Below are 13,996 nucleotides of genomic sequence, written 5' to 3' on the forward strand. Positions count from 1 at the left end.
TATTGTGTTTATACATATTTATATATATGTTTATATAAATACTGCGTTTATTCCATCAGAAACACTCAGGTATGTGTTTATGTTTAGAGATGCTGAGCTGTGATTGGCCGGTCAACAATACTCACATTACTCTAAAAGAAAACACAGAGAACTGAGGCTGAGTTTCAGCTTTTCTCCTGATCTGAACAGAGAACCAGAATAACAGCACTGTCGCCCACAGACATCCCATAATACCCCTGTGAGAGAGAGTGTGTGTGTTTCTGTGTGTGTACAGTGTGTGTGTGTGTGTGTGTGTACAGTGTGTGTGTGTGTGTGTAAACAGTGTGTGTGTGTGTGTACAGTGTGTGTGTGTTTGGGGGGGACTCACCCAGTTGGACGTCTATTACAGTGGTCTGTCCATCGGGGGGGAACAGAACCTTCGGCGGTCGATCAGTGAGCAGAGCTGAAACAGAACAGGAGCACAGTCAGTACCGCACACAGTTATTACAAGCTTCCGGAGCACAGTCAGTACTGCACACAGTTATTACAAGCTTCCGGAGCACAGTCAGTACTGCACACAGTTATTACAAGCTTCCGGAGCACAGTCAGTACCGCACACAGTTATTACAAGCTTCAGGAGCACAGTCAGTACTGCACACAGTTATTACAAGCTTCCGGAGCACAGTCAGTACTGCACACAGTTATTACAAGCTTCCGGAGCACAGTCAGTACTGCACACAGTTATTACAAGCTTCAGGAGCACAGTCAGTACCGCACACAGTTATTACAAGCTTCCGGAGCACAGTCAGTACTGCACACAGTTATTACAAGCTTCAGGAGCACAGTCAGTACCGCACACAGTTATTACAAGCTTCCGGAGCACAGTCAGTACCGCACACAGTTATTACGAGCTTCAGGAACACAGTCAGTACCGCACACAGTCATTACAAGCTTCAGGAGCACAGTCAGTACTGCACACAGTTATTACAAGCTTCAGGAGCACAGTCAGTTTTGCACACAGTCATTACAAGCTTCAGGAGCACAGTCAGTACCGCACACAGTTATTACAAGCTTCCGGAGCACAGTCAGTACCGCACTCGGTTATAACAAGCTTCCGGAGCACAGTCAGTACCATACACAGTTATTACAAGCTTCAGGAGCACAGTCAGTAGTGCACACAGTCATTACGAGTTTCAGGAACACAGTCAGTACTGCACACAGTTATACATATAATAAGAATATTCTGTGTTCTAGTGTGTATATCTGTATATCTGTGCTGAGTGAAGCTGCTTTAACACAGAATGCAGAAAGTTTGTCGCTGTGATTTTAAACACAGTGTTTTAATGGGACGTGCAGCATCACAGATATATATGAGCAGTGAACACAGCACAGACTGTGCTCAGTGTGTAAACAGCATGGAGCAGCAGAGACAGCGCTTGTTCATAGCTGTTCATAGCGTTATCAGGCTAACAAATCAGATTAAACTGCACCTTATCAGCAGTTAAGCTCAAATAATAACAGGAGTATATCTGATATCTAAGTCGGATCGAGACCGGATCATGTTCCCACCACAAGAGAACCTCCTCTAGCAGGTCTCGGTCCGGTTCTTTTGATCTGAATCCGAGTGTGATTACTGATTTCACACCTGATCAAAAAAACTGATTTAACCGGAAATAAAAGTGCTGGTGTGGAAACGCCCTCAGTTTGATCCAAATCAAAACAGAAAGTGTAGAAACTTCTGCAAACCATGATCTGGATTAAAATGACCAGATTTGGTCTCAATCCGGATCAGCTGATCTTCGGGCCGGATGGTTTATAGTGTGAAACCCAGGTTTGAGTGATGATCCTCCAGAGTCTGAGACTCTCGTTTAATATTCACCATCCATCCACCAGACCACCCCCTCCAAACCTTCACCTGGCCCTGACCCTGCCCACCCACACCTTTTATAGGTATTCTGGGTTTTATGTTAACCTCACTGTTTAGCCCCGCCCCTGCCCCGCCCCCGCTGCAGATCAGACGCTCCCGGTGATGCAGATTCGTGATGAAGAGCTCGTTCACCACCGCCACGCCACACCAACAGAGCGGAGATAAGAGCTTTACACAGAGCTGAGGAGCTCCGAGGAGGAGGGACAGTGCCGGATACACCAAATTAATAAACATCCCTCTGAGAAACTTTACCTTTATCATACAGCTTATATGATTATTATTATTATTATTATTATTATTATTATTGTTCATCACACACCACCTGAAAACCCAGTCTACCCAGTCTCTCTTTAATCATATACACACATCTCATTATTTACATATTATTAGGATTTCCTTCAAACATCAGAGTCTATCAGTAATCTGGTTAACTCATTTACATAAACATGAATAGTAAGATAATTGTTAATCAGTGTTTAAATGATTGGTGCAGGTTAAATACAGTTACAGTTTTACTCTCAGAAGGGAAATTTAACTACAGCAGCAGATTCTGAGCTCTGTGCCCATGAGATGGATTAAGTTTGATTTGGTTTGGGTTGAGTTAGTTTGAGATGAGTTGGGTTGGATTGTGTTTGATATGGTTTGGATTTGACAGGTCTGGGTTGAGTTGAGCTGAGTTTGATTGTTCTCTTGATGAGTTGGGTTTGATTTGGTTTGGGTTGGGTTGGATTGGTCTGGATGAGTTGGGTTGCGTTGTGTTTGGGATAAGTTAGATTAGTTTGGGATGAGTTGAGTTGATTTTAATAGGTCTGGGATGAATTGGGCTTGGTTTGATTTTGGTTTGGGTTAGTTTGGGATGAGTTGGGTTGGGTATGATTTGGTTTGGGTTTGATTGTTTTCTTGATGAGTTGGGTTGAGTTTGATTTGGTTTGGGTCAGTATGGGATTAGCTGGGTTAGTTTGAATTGGGTTGTTTTGGGTTGAACTGATCTGGATGAGTTGGGTTGGGTTAGTATGGGATGAGTTGAGTTGGGTTTGATAGGTCTGGGATAAATTTGGCTCGGTTTGATTTTGGTTTGGGTTAGTTCGGAATGAGTTGGGTTTGATTTGATTTGGCCTGGGTTAGTTTGGGATGAGTTGGGCTGGATTGGGTTGGGTTTGATTTGGGTTGGAGTCCTATAGTAAGTTATTTGTTGTGAAAATAAACACTGCTAATAAGAGAACAGTAGAGAGGACTGAGCTCAGACTGATGAGGACGAGCTGAACAGAGCAGCTGTGTTGTTTGGGTGAGTTTTATTGTGTTTTATTGTGTTTTATTGAGTTTTATTGAGTTTTATTGTGTTTTATTGAGTTTTATTGAGTTTTATTGTGTTTTATTGTGTTTCATGTTTCATTCATATTTCATGGTAAATTAAATGGGTGTATAAACTCCTGCTGCACATCTGTTTATACATTCATGAAGTTCAGTCTCCTCATATTTAACATCCAGCTGCTCCATTTCCTGCAGATAAACCACCTCAAAAACACTGGGTTCCTTCCAGAAAAACATCACACTGGACTGAACCACTGTAAAATCTGAGGTCAAAGGTCAGGATGTGATGCTTTCACCAAATCACATGATGCACCGTCACAGAAAACATTAAATCAAATGATAAATAACTGTTTAGATAAAGATTATATGATGACAAATAAAACTGCTACCAAGAATTACACCTGCAATATATATATATATATATATTTAAATATATAACTTTTTTAAGGACTAAAGAATCTTCAGGTGGTGTAAAGAGGTAAAGATCACTTGCTGAATTAAGCACGCATCTCTGTTCTGATTGGATAAAATGTATTTTTTTTATTTTTTATTTTATAAATCCAATATTGATATTATACTGTGAAATTTTATTAAAATCGTGATACATATTGTATTGTATTACATTGTATCGCCAAGTTCTTCCCAATAATCAGCCCTACTAATAATGAAACACAGAGTTTGCAGGTAAATATCAGTGTGAACAGATTTATCAGTTTATCAGTGTTTTTTAAACTGTTCCAGTAATAAAGAGAATCACTGATATTATATTTAATATTATATTTAATGCTGCAGGTGAGCGCAGTATGAAACACATTAATATTTATAACACTATAACTCTTATTATCATGTTCTCTAAATGTAAACATTTCTGGAACGTTATCTCAGTAACAGATTTAGGGATTTAGGGGTTTATGGGAGATGATGTTCTAAAAGAGATTCATAATTATCTCCTGCTGTCGCCTCCGGCCGTCCTGATTCCTCTCGCCTCGCTGATGAGGAGAATTATTTCAGTTCAACCAATCAGAGCTCATACAGAGCCGCCCGGAGCCCGGTAACACCAGTGCCTTTACACAGAGCTGCACCATCATCTCACCATCGCTCACACCCAGAAACTCAGAAACCGAGGAGAAACCTTAGAAAGAAAAGATTTAATCTGTGCAGAATCAGCAGTTACCACACTCACTAATAATTTACAAATAATTCACTAACTAGTCAGAGCGCTCCTGATTGGTTTATTTCACGTTACGCCCAAAATTAACCACCCCCCATGATTAATTAAGAGAATTAGTACATGGCTTTTGCGCAAGGTGTACTTTTCCTGTCGTTACGATGGCAAAGAGCTGCACGATGCACTGTTAATAGCTCGCCTATAGATCACTAACATAGGAGCCAGAGACCCAGAGTCTGGTTTGACCTCCTGTATGGGAGGAGGTGTGTGCTGGGTGGAGTAACCGCTTCAGGTAAATCAGGGAAAAACTGGTGAAAATAAAAATAAATCAGAATAGTGAGATAATGGCGAACGATGTTTTGTGGTGAGCGAGAGGAACATTGATCTGCTTCACTTCACTATGATCTTGTTCAGCTGGATATTATATTATATATACCCTCACAGCTCTGCGGCCGGGGGGGGCGGGGCGTCTCTGGAGGTGTAACACCTCGGCAGGTTAAATGGATCTGTTTGTGTAAAACTCAAATCACGACCCGGACTCTGACTCCGCCCGACCCGCCGGGACGTGACCCGGAGCCGCCGGTCTGTACCGGTTTATCTGCTCAGTAAAGGTCAGAAAACCCGTCCACTCAGCCGTGATCCTCACATCACTCTGCTCACCGGAAAACTCCCGCAGGAACCAGATCTTTATCTCAGGAAAAACCATCACCCCATTCATCCAGGAGGAACACCAGCCTCCAGCCTTTACTCTGCACTATATACAATATACACATCCATATACAATATATACAACAATGAAACTGAAACACCTGTCATCATTTTAGTGTGGGATTTTAGGTTTCATGTCTAAATTGGAGCAGCCTGGTGTTCAATCTTCATTAATTGCACATTGCACCAGTAAGAGCAGAGTGTGAAGGTTCAATTAGCAGGGTAAGAGCACAGTTCTGCTCTAAATATTACAATGCACACAACATTATGGGAGACACACCAGAGTTCAAAAGAGGACAAATTGTTGGTGCACGTCTTGCTGGAGCATCTGTGACCAAGACAGCAAGTCTTTGTGATGCATCAAGAGCCACGGTATCCAGGGTAACGTCAGCATACCACCAAGAAGAACCAACCACATCCAACAGGATTAACTGTGGATGCTGTAAGAGGAAGCTGTCTGAAAGGGATGTTCGGGTGCAAACCCGGATTGTATCCAATAAACATAAAACCACGGCTGATCAAATCACACAGAATTCAATGTGCACCTCAACTCTCCTGTTTCCACCAGAACTGTCCATCACCACAATCAATTACTGTGCTCTAAAACCAGGTGTTTCAGTTTCATTCTCCAAACCCTGTATGTAGAAGATGGATGATCACAAGCCATCAAACCAAACTGAACTGCTTGAATTTTTACACCAGGAGTAAAGCAGCATAAAGTTATCCAAAAGCAGTGTGTAAGACTGGTGGAGGAGAACAAGCTTCTATAATCTCTAAAGTTCAGTTCAGCCATTTGTAGAGCTGGGTGGCTGGTAGAGTGGCAGGGGTTTTAATGGAAGTAAAAGGCTGATATGTATGGAAGCTGTAGATTCTGCTCAGATTGAGCTGTGTGGCTGGTAGAGCTGTGTGGCAGGTAGAGTGACAGGTGTTTACTGATATGGGTGTAATATGAAGAGGGTATATAAAAGGCTGTATATTTTGCTCAGATTGAGCTAAATGCTGCAGAAGTGACGGGACGGCAGATGGATAATGACCGAAAACACAGCGTGAAACAAGCCAAGCTCCCCGAGGCAGGAAACTCAGCCACTCACCTGCCCCTCCACCCGGCCCAGTCACTCACCTGCCCCTCCACCCGGCCCAGACATTCACCTGCCCCTCCATCCGGCCCTGCCACTCACCTGCCCCTCCATCCGGCCCTGCCACTCACCTGCCCCTCCACCCGGCCCAGCCACTCACCTGCCCCTCCACCCGGCCCAGACATTCACCTGCCCCTCCACCCGGCCCAGACATTCACCTGCCCCTCCACCCGGCCCAGCCACTCACCTGCCCCTGCACCCGGCCCTGCCACTCACCTGCCCCTCCACCCGGCAGAGCTGCTTTTCATTTACTGAAGGTAAAACTGAAGCAGAAAAGGCTACAAACCCACAGAAACTGCAGCAGCAGCAGCAGCAGCAGCTGAATCGTCTCCGGGGAGGAAACTGTGTTTCAGCTTTTAGACTTTTATACAGTTTATTATTTATATAATCTACAGCACTGAGACACACTAACACTAAATTACACACCACAGCTATTCTAACACATATATACTGTATATATAAATATATATATATAAAGAGTGGAAATGCCTCACTGCTGCAGACTGTAAACAATATCTGTTATTGTTATAATTATATTGTTATTATAACAATAACAGATATTGTTTACAGTCTGCAGCAGTGAGGCATTTCCACTCTTTATATATATATATATATATATATTTATATATACAGTATATATGTGTTAGAATAGCTGTGGTGTGTAATTTAGTGTATAGTATACTATATATGTCACAGTATAGTATAGAGAAATATAGAGAAAAATTACCCTTCACTTTAAACGTCTACTACATTTATACAGCTCTGGATAAAAATAAGAGACATTTAAAAATGATGAGTTTCTTTGATTTTACCAAATTAAAACCTCTGGAATATAATCAAGAGGAAGATGGATGATCACAAACCATCAAACCACCAAACTGAACTGCTTGAATTTTTGCACCAGGAGTAAAGCAGCATAAAGTTATCCAAAAGCAGTGTGTAAGACTGGTGGAGGAGAACATGATGCCAAGATGCATGAAAAAAAAACTGTGATTAAAAACCAGGATTATTCCACCAAATATTGATTATTTCTGAACTCTTAAAACTTTATGAATATGAACTTGTTTTCTTTGCATTATTTGAGGTCTGAAAGTTCTGCATCTTTTTGTTATTTCAGTCATTTCTCATTTTCTGTAAATAAATGCTCTAAATGAGAATATTTTTATTTGGAATTTGGGAGAAATGTTGGGATAATCCCGCCATGTCAGAAAGAACCTTTAAATTTAGGAGGATTTGTAAAAAGTGTTTGATTTTTTAACACTTTAACAGGTTATAATTGAAGGTCTAAGCTTTAATAATATAATCTGTTTAATGTTTAATCCAGTGTGGGGGAATGCAGAAGCCTAATTATGAAGAGTGTCTCTCTGTCCAAATATTGATGTGTGTAAGTGTAAATGAAGTTGATTTGATTGGATTTGATTATGAAATGATCTGAGAGCTGAAGGGCTGGTGATTCTGATAATGATGTGTCATAATAACAGTGATATAAACAGAGTAATTGGATTAATATTGACAGAACTCATTACACTGTTCACACTGATATTTATAGCAGAAACACACTGCAGTAATGTAGCCTGCAGCCAATCAGCACGCAGTTCTGCTGCTCCGCCCTCAGCCATGCTCTGTACCCGACACGGCAGCGCCGGTTACAGAACCAACGACACCGGCAACGTCCTCTACACAACATCCCACACCAGAACTCTCACATTGTTCCACAAGCACCTTGATTTAGGGCGTGTCAGAGTGTCTTTGCTATCGTAATGACTGGAAAAGTACACCTTTTGTAGCTCGAAACACGCAAAAGGCATGTACTAATTTCCTTAATTAATCATGGGTGTGATTAATTCTGGGCTAAACGAGAAATAAACCAATCAGAGTGTCTCTTTAAGAGTAGGTCAGGTGAGCTCTGTCTTTGGTGGATTGCTATTGTAACGGTGCAGCTACCTGGACGTGTTCAACAAACTCTTCTCAGCAGAGGAAACTGAGCTGCTGGTTGACGCTGTGAAGGAGCTCCAGCAGCTCATTTACGGGAACAGCAATGTTATTTTATTTACTATTCTGTTTATTGTTGATGTAAAAGTTGGGTTTGTGCTGCTGTGTGTTCATGTGTGTGTAATAAGTGGGGGTGTACGCTCGGCTCGGCACGGCGCCTGTGTTACCGAGATAGCGATGAACGTCTGACTGTTGCCGTCTGTCTAGGTTGTATTCAGTCAGTGGAGCTCCTGTGTTTTCTGTTACCAAGATAAACAAGATAAAACTCCAGAAATGTACCTGAACACACCTCATTTCAGAACATCATTAGGATAAACATTATAATTTTCATTACAACATTATAAACTAATGTCTATATATGAATTAATTAATATTTAGATAATATTTGAGCATTTAAATGTAGTAATGTTTAGTAATGTATTAACTAGTGTTTATTAATAACTGACCCTTGGTAATGTTATTTAAGAGCTTTATTATATAGAGGTTTCAGTATTAATGCATTAGTGTGATGAATCTCAGGCTGTGTTTGGTGCAGTGTGAGGGGAGGTGAGGTCCGGTCAGGCGTGAGGTAATCCGGGCCGGTTCTGGGTGTGATACAGCAGCAGCTGCCGGCGCTGCAGATTTGGGACAGATTTTAGATCTGGAGGGTTTTGAGTTTCATCACTCAGACTGACAGCGTCTCTCACCGTCCCACAATCCACCGGGACGTCCAGCATCCCAGAACACGGCCCAGAGGAACCCCAACAGAACCAGCGCCGGAATCAGAGAGCCACCGAGCCTTTAAACCAAACACCACACTGATCCCAAACACACCACCACACACCACTACAGCACCGGCACCAGAACACAGAACCAAACACCACACTCATCCCAAACACACCACCACACACCACTACAGCACCGGCACCAGAACACAGAACCAAACACCACACTCATCCCAAACACACCACCACACACCACTACAGCACCGGCACCAGAACACAGAACCAAACACCACACTGATCCCAAACACACCACCACACACCACTACAGCACCGGCACCAGAACACAGAACCAAACACCACACTCATCCCAAACACACCACCACACACCACTACAGCACCGGCACCAGAACACAGAACCAAACACCACACTGATCCCAAACACACCACCACACACCACTACAGCACCAGCACCAGAACACAGAACCAAACACCACACTCATCCCAAACACACCACCACACACCACTACAGCACCGGCACCAGAACACAGAACCAAACACCACACTGATCCCAAACACACCACCACACACCACTACAGCACCGGCACCAGAACACAGAACCAAACACCACACTCATCCCAAACACACCACCACACACCACTACAGCACCGGCACCAGAACACAGAACCAAACACCAGACTGATCCCAAACACACCACCACACACCACTACAGCACCGGCACCGGAACACAGAACCAAACACCAGACTGATCCCAAACACACCGCCACACACCACTACAGCACCGGCACCGGAACACAGAACCAAACACCACACTGATCCCAAACACACCACCACACACCACTACAGCACCGGCACCAGAACACAGAACCAAACACCACACTCATCCCAAACACACCACCACACACCACTACAGCACCGGTACCGCAACACAGAACCAAACACCACACTCATCCCAAACACACCACCACACACCACTACAGCACCGGCACCAGAACACAGAACCAAACACCACACTCATCCCAAACACACCACCACACACCACTACAGCACCGGCACCAGAACACAGAACCAAACACCACACTCATCCCAAACACACCACCACACACCACTACAGCACCGGCACCAGAACACAGAACCAAACACCAGACTGATCCCAAACACACCACCACACACCACTACAGCACCGGCACCGGAACACAGAACCAAACACCAGACTGATCCCAAACACACCGCCACACACCACTACAGCACCGGCACCGGAACACAGAACCAAACACCACACTGATCCCAAACACACCACCACACACCACTACAGCACCGGCACCAGAACACAGAACCAAACACCACACTCATCCCAAACACACCACCACACACCACTACAGCACCGGTACCGCAACACAGAACCAAACACCACACTCATCCCAAACACACCACCACACACCACTACAGCACCGGCACCAGAACACAGAACCAAACACCACACTCATCCCAAACACACCACCACACACCACTACAGCACCGGCACCAGAACACAGAACCAAACACCACACTCATCCCAAACACACCACCACACACCACTACAGCACCGGTAACGCAACACAGAATCAAACACCACACTCATCCCAAACACACCACCACACACCACTACAGCACCGGCACCAGAACACAGAACCAAACACCACACTCATCCCAAACACACCACCACACACCCCTACAGCACCGGCACCAGAACACAGAACCAAACACCACACTGATCCCAAACACACCACCACACACCACTACAGCACCGGCACCAGAACACAGAACCAAACACCACACTCATCCCAAACACACCACCACACACCACTACAGCACCGGCACCAGAACACAGAACCAAACACCACACTCATCCCAAACACACCACCACACACCACTACAGCACCGGCACCAGAACACAGAACCAAACACCACACTGATCCCAAACACACCACCACACACCACTACAGCACCGGCACCAGAACACAGAACCAAACACCACACTCATCCCAAACACACCACCACACACCACTACAGCACCGGCACCAGAACACAGAACCAAACACCACACTGATCCCAAACACACCACCACACACCACTACAGCACCAGCACCAGAACACAGAACCAAACACCACACTCATCCCAAACACACCACCACACACCACTACAGCACCGGCACCAGAACACAGAACCAAACACCACACTGATCCCAAACACACCACCACACACCACTACAGCACCGGCACCAGAACACAGAACCAAACACCACACTCATCCCAAACACACCACCACACACCACTACAGCACCGGCACCAGAACACAGAACCAAACACCACACTCATCCCAAACACACCGCCACACACCACTACAGCACCGGCACCAGAACACAGAACCAAACACCAGACTGATCCCAAACACACCACCACACACCACTACAGCACCGGCACCGGAACACAGAACCAAACACCAGACTGATCCCAAACACACCGCCACACACCACTACAGCACCGGCACCGGAACACAGAACCAAACACCACACTGATCCCAAACACACCACCACACACCACTACAGCACCGGCACCAGAACACAGAACCAAACACCACACTCATCCCAAACACACCACCACACACCACTACAGCACCGGTACCGCAACACAGAACCAAACACCACACTCATCCCAAACACACCACCACACACCACTACAGCACCGGCACCAGAACACAGAACCAAACACCACACTCATCCCAAACACACCACCACACACCACTACAGCACCGGCACCAGAACACAGAACCAAACACCACACTCATCCCAAACACACCACCACACACCACTACAGCACCGGTACCGCAACACAGAACCAAACACCACACTCATCCCAAACACACCACCACACACCACTACAGCACCGGTAACGCAACACAAAATCAAACACCACACTCATCCCAAACACACCACCACACACCACTACAGCACCGGCACCAGAACACAGAACCAAACACCACACTCATCCCAAACACACCACCACACACCCCTACAGCACCGGCACCAGAACACAGAACCAAACACCACACTCATCCCAAACACACCACCACACACCACTACAGCACCGGCACCAGAACACAGAACCAAACACCACACTCATCCCAAACACACCACCACACACCACTACAGCACCGGCACCAGAACACAGAACCAAACACCACACTCATCCCAAACACACCACCACACACCACTACAGCACCGGCACCAGAACACAGAACCAAACACCAGACTGATCCACCAGCATTAATACACTTAATACTGTTATAACAGTGTAAAATGAATATATATATTATATATTCTGCACATTCAGAGAACAGATATATTTACTGTGTTTATGTATTTACTCCTCCTTTTATCCAATAAATATGATTTTTCTGTTTCTCTCCGTCTCGTTGTCGTCCTGTTCCACGTCTTTTCTGGTCTATCTCTCTGTGTTTCTATCTTTTCCTGTGTCTGTTTTCTAGGCGTATAACTCTCTGTGTTCTCTGTGACTCCGCCCCTGTCTTCAGTGCTCCCACTGAAGTGTGTCGTTTGTAGCTCCGCCCCCTCGTTACCCTCTCCAGGTGTTTTTTGTTTCCTATCAACTTCTGTGTATATATACTGCAGTCCCTTTGTTTCAGAGTCTCTTGTCGGTTTTTGCTTTGTGTTTCTTTGTTGTTTTAGTTTTGGTTTAGTCTTTGTTTGTTTTTGTTTGTTGGTTAATAAATAAATAAACACTCACAATTCCCTTGCTCTTCCTTTCTTGAGGCAGTCCTGATGAGTGCCTGTTTCATCATTGTGACGTTTTTGATGGTCTTTTTTTTTGCAACGACTAATTTTTCCAATAACTGAATTTCTTGTTTTGGACTGACTGACCTTTATTTTGTTAATTTCACACAAAAATTAATTGTATAAGTAATTTCCTCAAGTAACTGAACCCTTGAATTTAGGAAACATTATTTTTTTACTTTCTGGTGACCCTGATGTTTATTTATTAGATCATTAGATTATCTTTTGTACATTTTTCTCTGAAAATATAATGGAGGTAAGCTGAGATATTATACTGTATAAAATTAGAGGTGGGTAACCCAGGTCCAGAAAGTAAAAATCCATCCCAGGGTTTTGTACCAACTGGCTGGGCAACTTATTAGAGGATACTCACCTGTAATAAAAATACTATATATAAAATACTAGATCTGATAACCCAATAGAAACCTGATGAGAAAGAAGTCTGGAGGAGGAAGAGAGGAAGTGAAGGATCTGTGGTGGAGGAGTGTATTAATCAGGGTGGTGTTGTTAGCGGCTCGGTGGCGGTGAGATGCCGGATGATAGATGCCGATAGATGTATATATTCTGAGCGTATCTCCTCACCGGGTCGTTCTGTTGAGGAGCTGCTGTCAGATTCTGATATCTAACCCAACAGAGCCGCCAGATCCATCAATTCCCCTCCATATACATCCTGTATCACAATAACTCATAATCACACACGCAGCGCATTATAACACTCTGTTATAGAGCTTTATTACAGCGTTAAACAGCTGCTGAGTAGATAAACTGACAATGTGTATAAATATATATATATATATATATATATATATATTTATATAACTCTGTACTTCAGCAGAGTGACTTTACTGCTCCTTAATACCTGACTGATAGAATTCATACATAAGAAGCACCGGATTATAAGCAGCTCTGATGATTTTTTGAAAAATTTAAGTATTTTAAGCGCAGCTTATAGTGCGAGAAATACAGTATTTGAGGTTATATAGTGTTATATAGTGTGTTTATAAATAACACTGTAATTCTGTAATGCACTGTTACACTGAGTATTAAGTGATTGCTGAATATTTAAGGTCTAGACTGTTTTGTATATTTTCCATTTAATAGAAAATCTCTAATTCTTCCAGGTTTTGGAGCTTTAATTGTAGTAGGAACATCGTACTGCTATAAAATATATACAGAACACACAGCCCAGCTCTGGTCTAAAGCTTTCTATTGGTTCATATATT

At 43.8% G+C, this 13,996-nt stretch overlaps 1 protein-coding gene across 1 annotated transcript in view; it reads right to left on the reverse strand.

The window, feature by feature from the left end:
• The window catches only part of il1rapl2 (interleukin 1 receptor accessory protein-like 2), a 274,458-nt gene that overhangs the window by 64,309 nt on the left and 196,153 nt on the right, over window positions 1-13,996 (reverse strand). The window contains exon 6 of the mRNA XM_049484135.1: window positions 368-442. Within this exon, the coding sequence (XP_049340092.1) occupies window positions 368-442 (75 nt within the window). The remainder of the gene's footprint in view (window positions 1-367; window positions 443-13,996) is intronic.

Source organism: Astyanax mexicanus, chromosome 10 (genome assembly GCF_023375975.1).
Source record: "Astyanax mexicanus isolate ESR-SI-001 chromosome 10, AstMex3_surface, whole genome shotgun sequence".
Lineage (NCBI taxonomy): Eukaryota > Metazoa > Chordata > Actinopteri > Characiformes > Acestrorhamphidae > Astyanax > Astyanax mexicanus.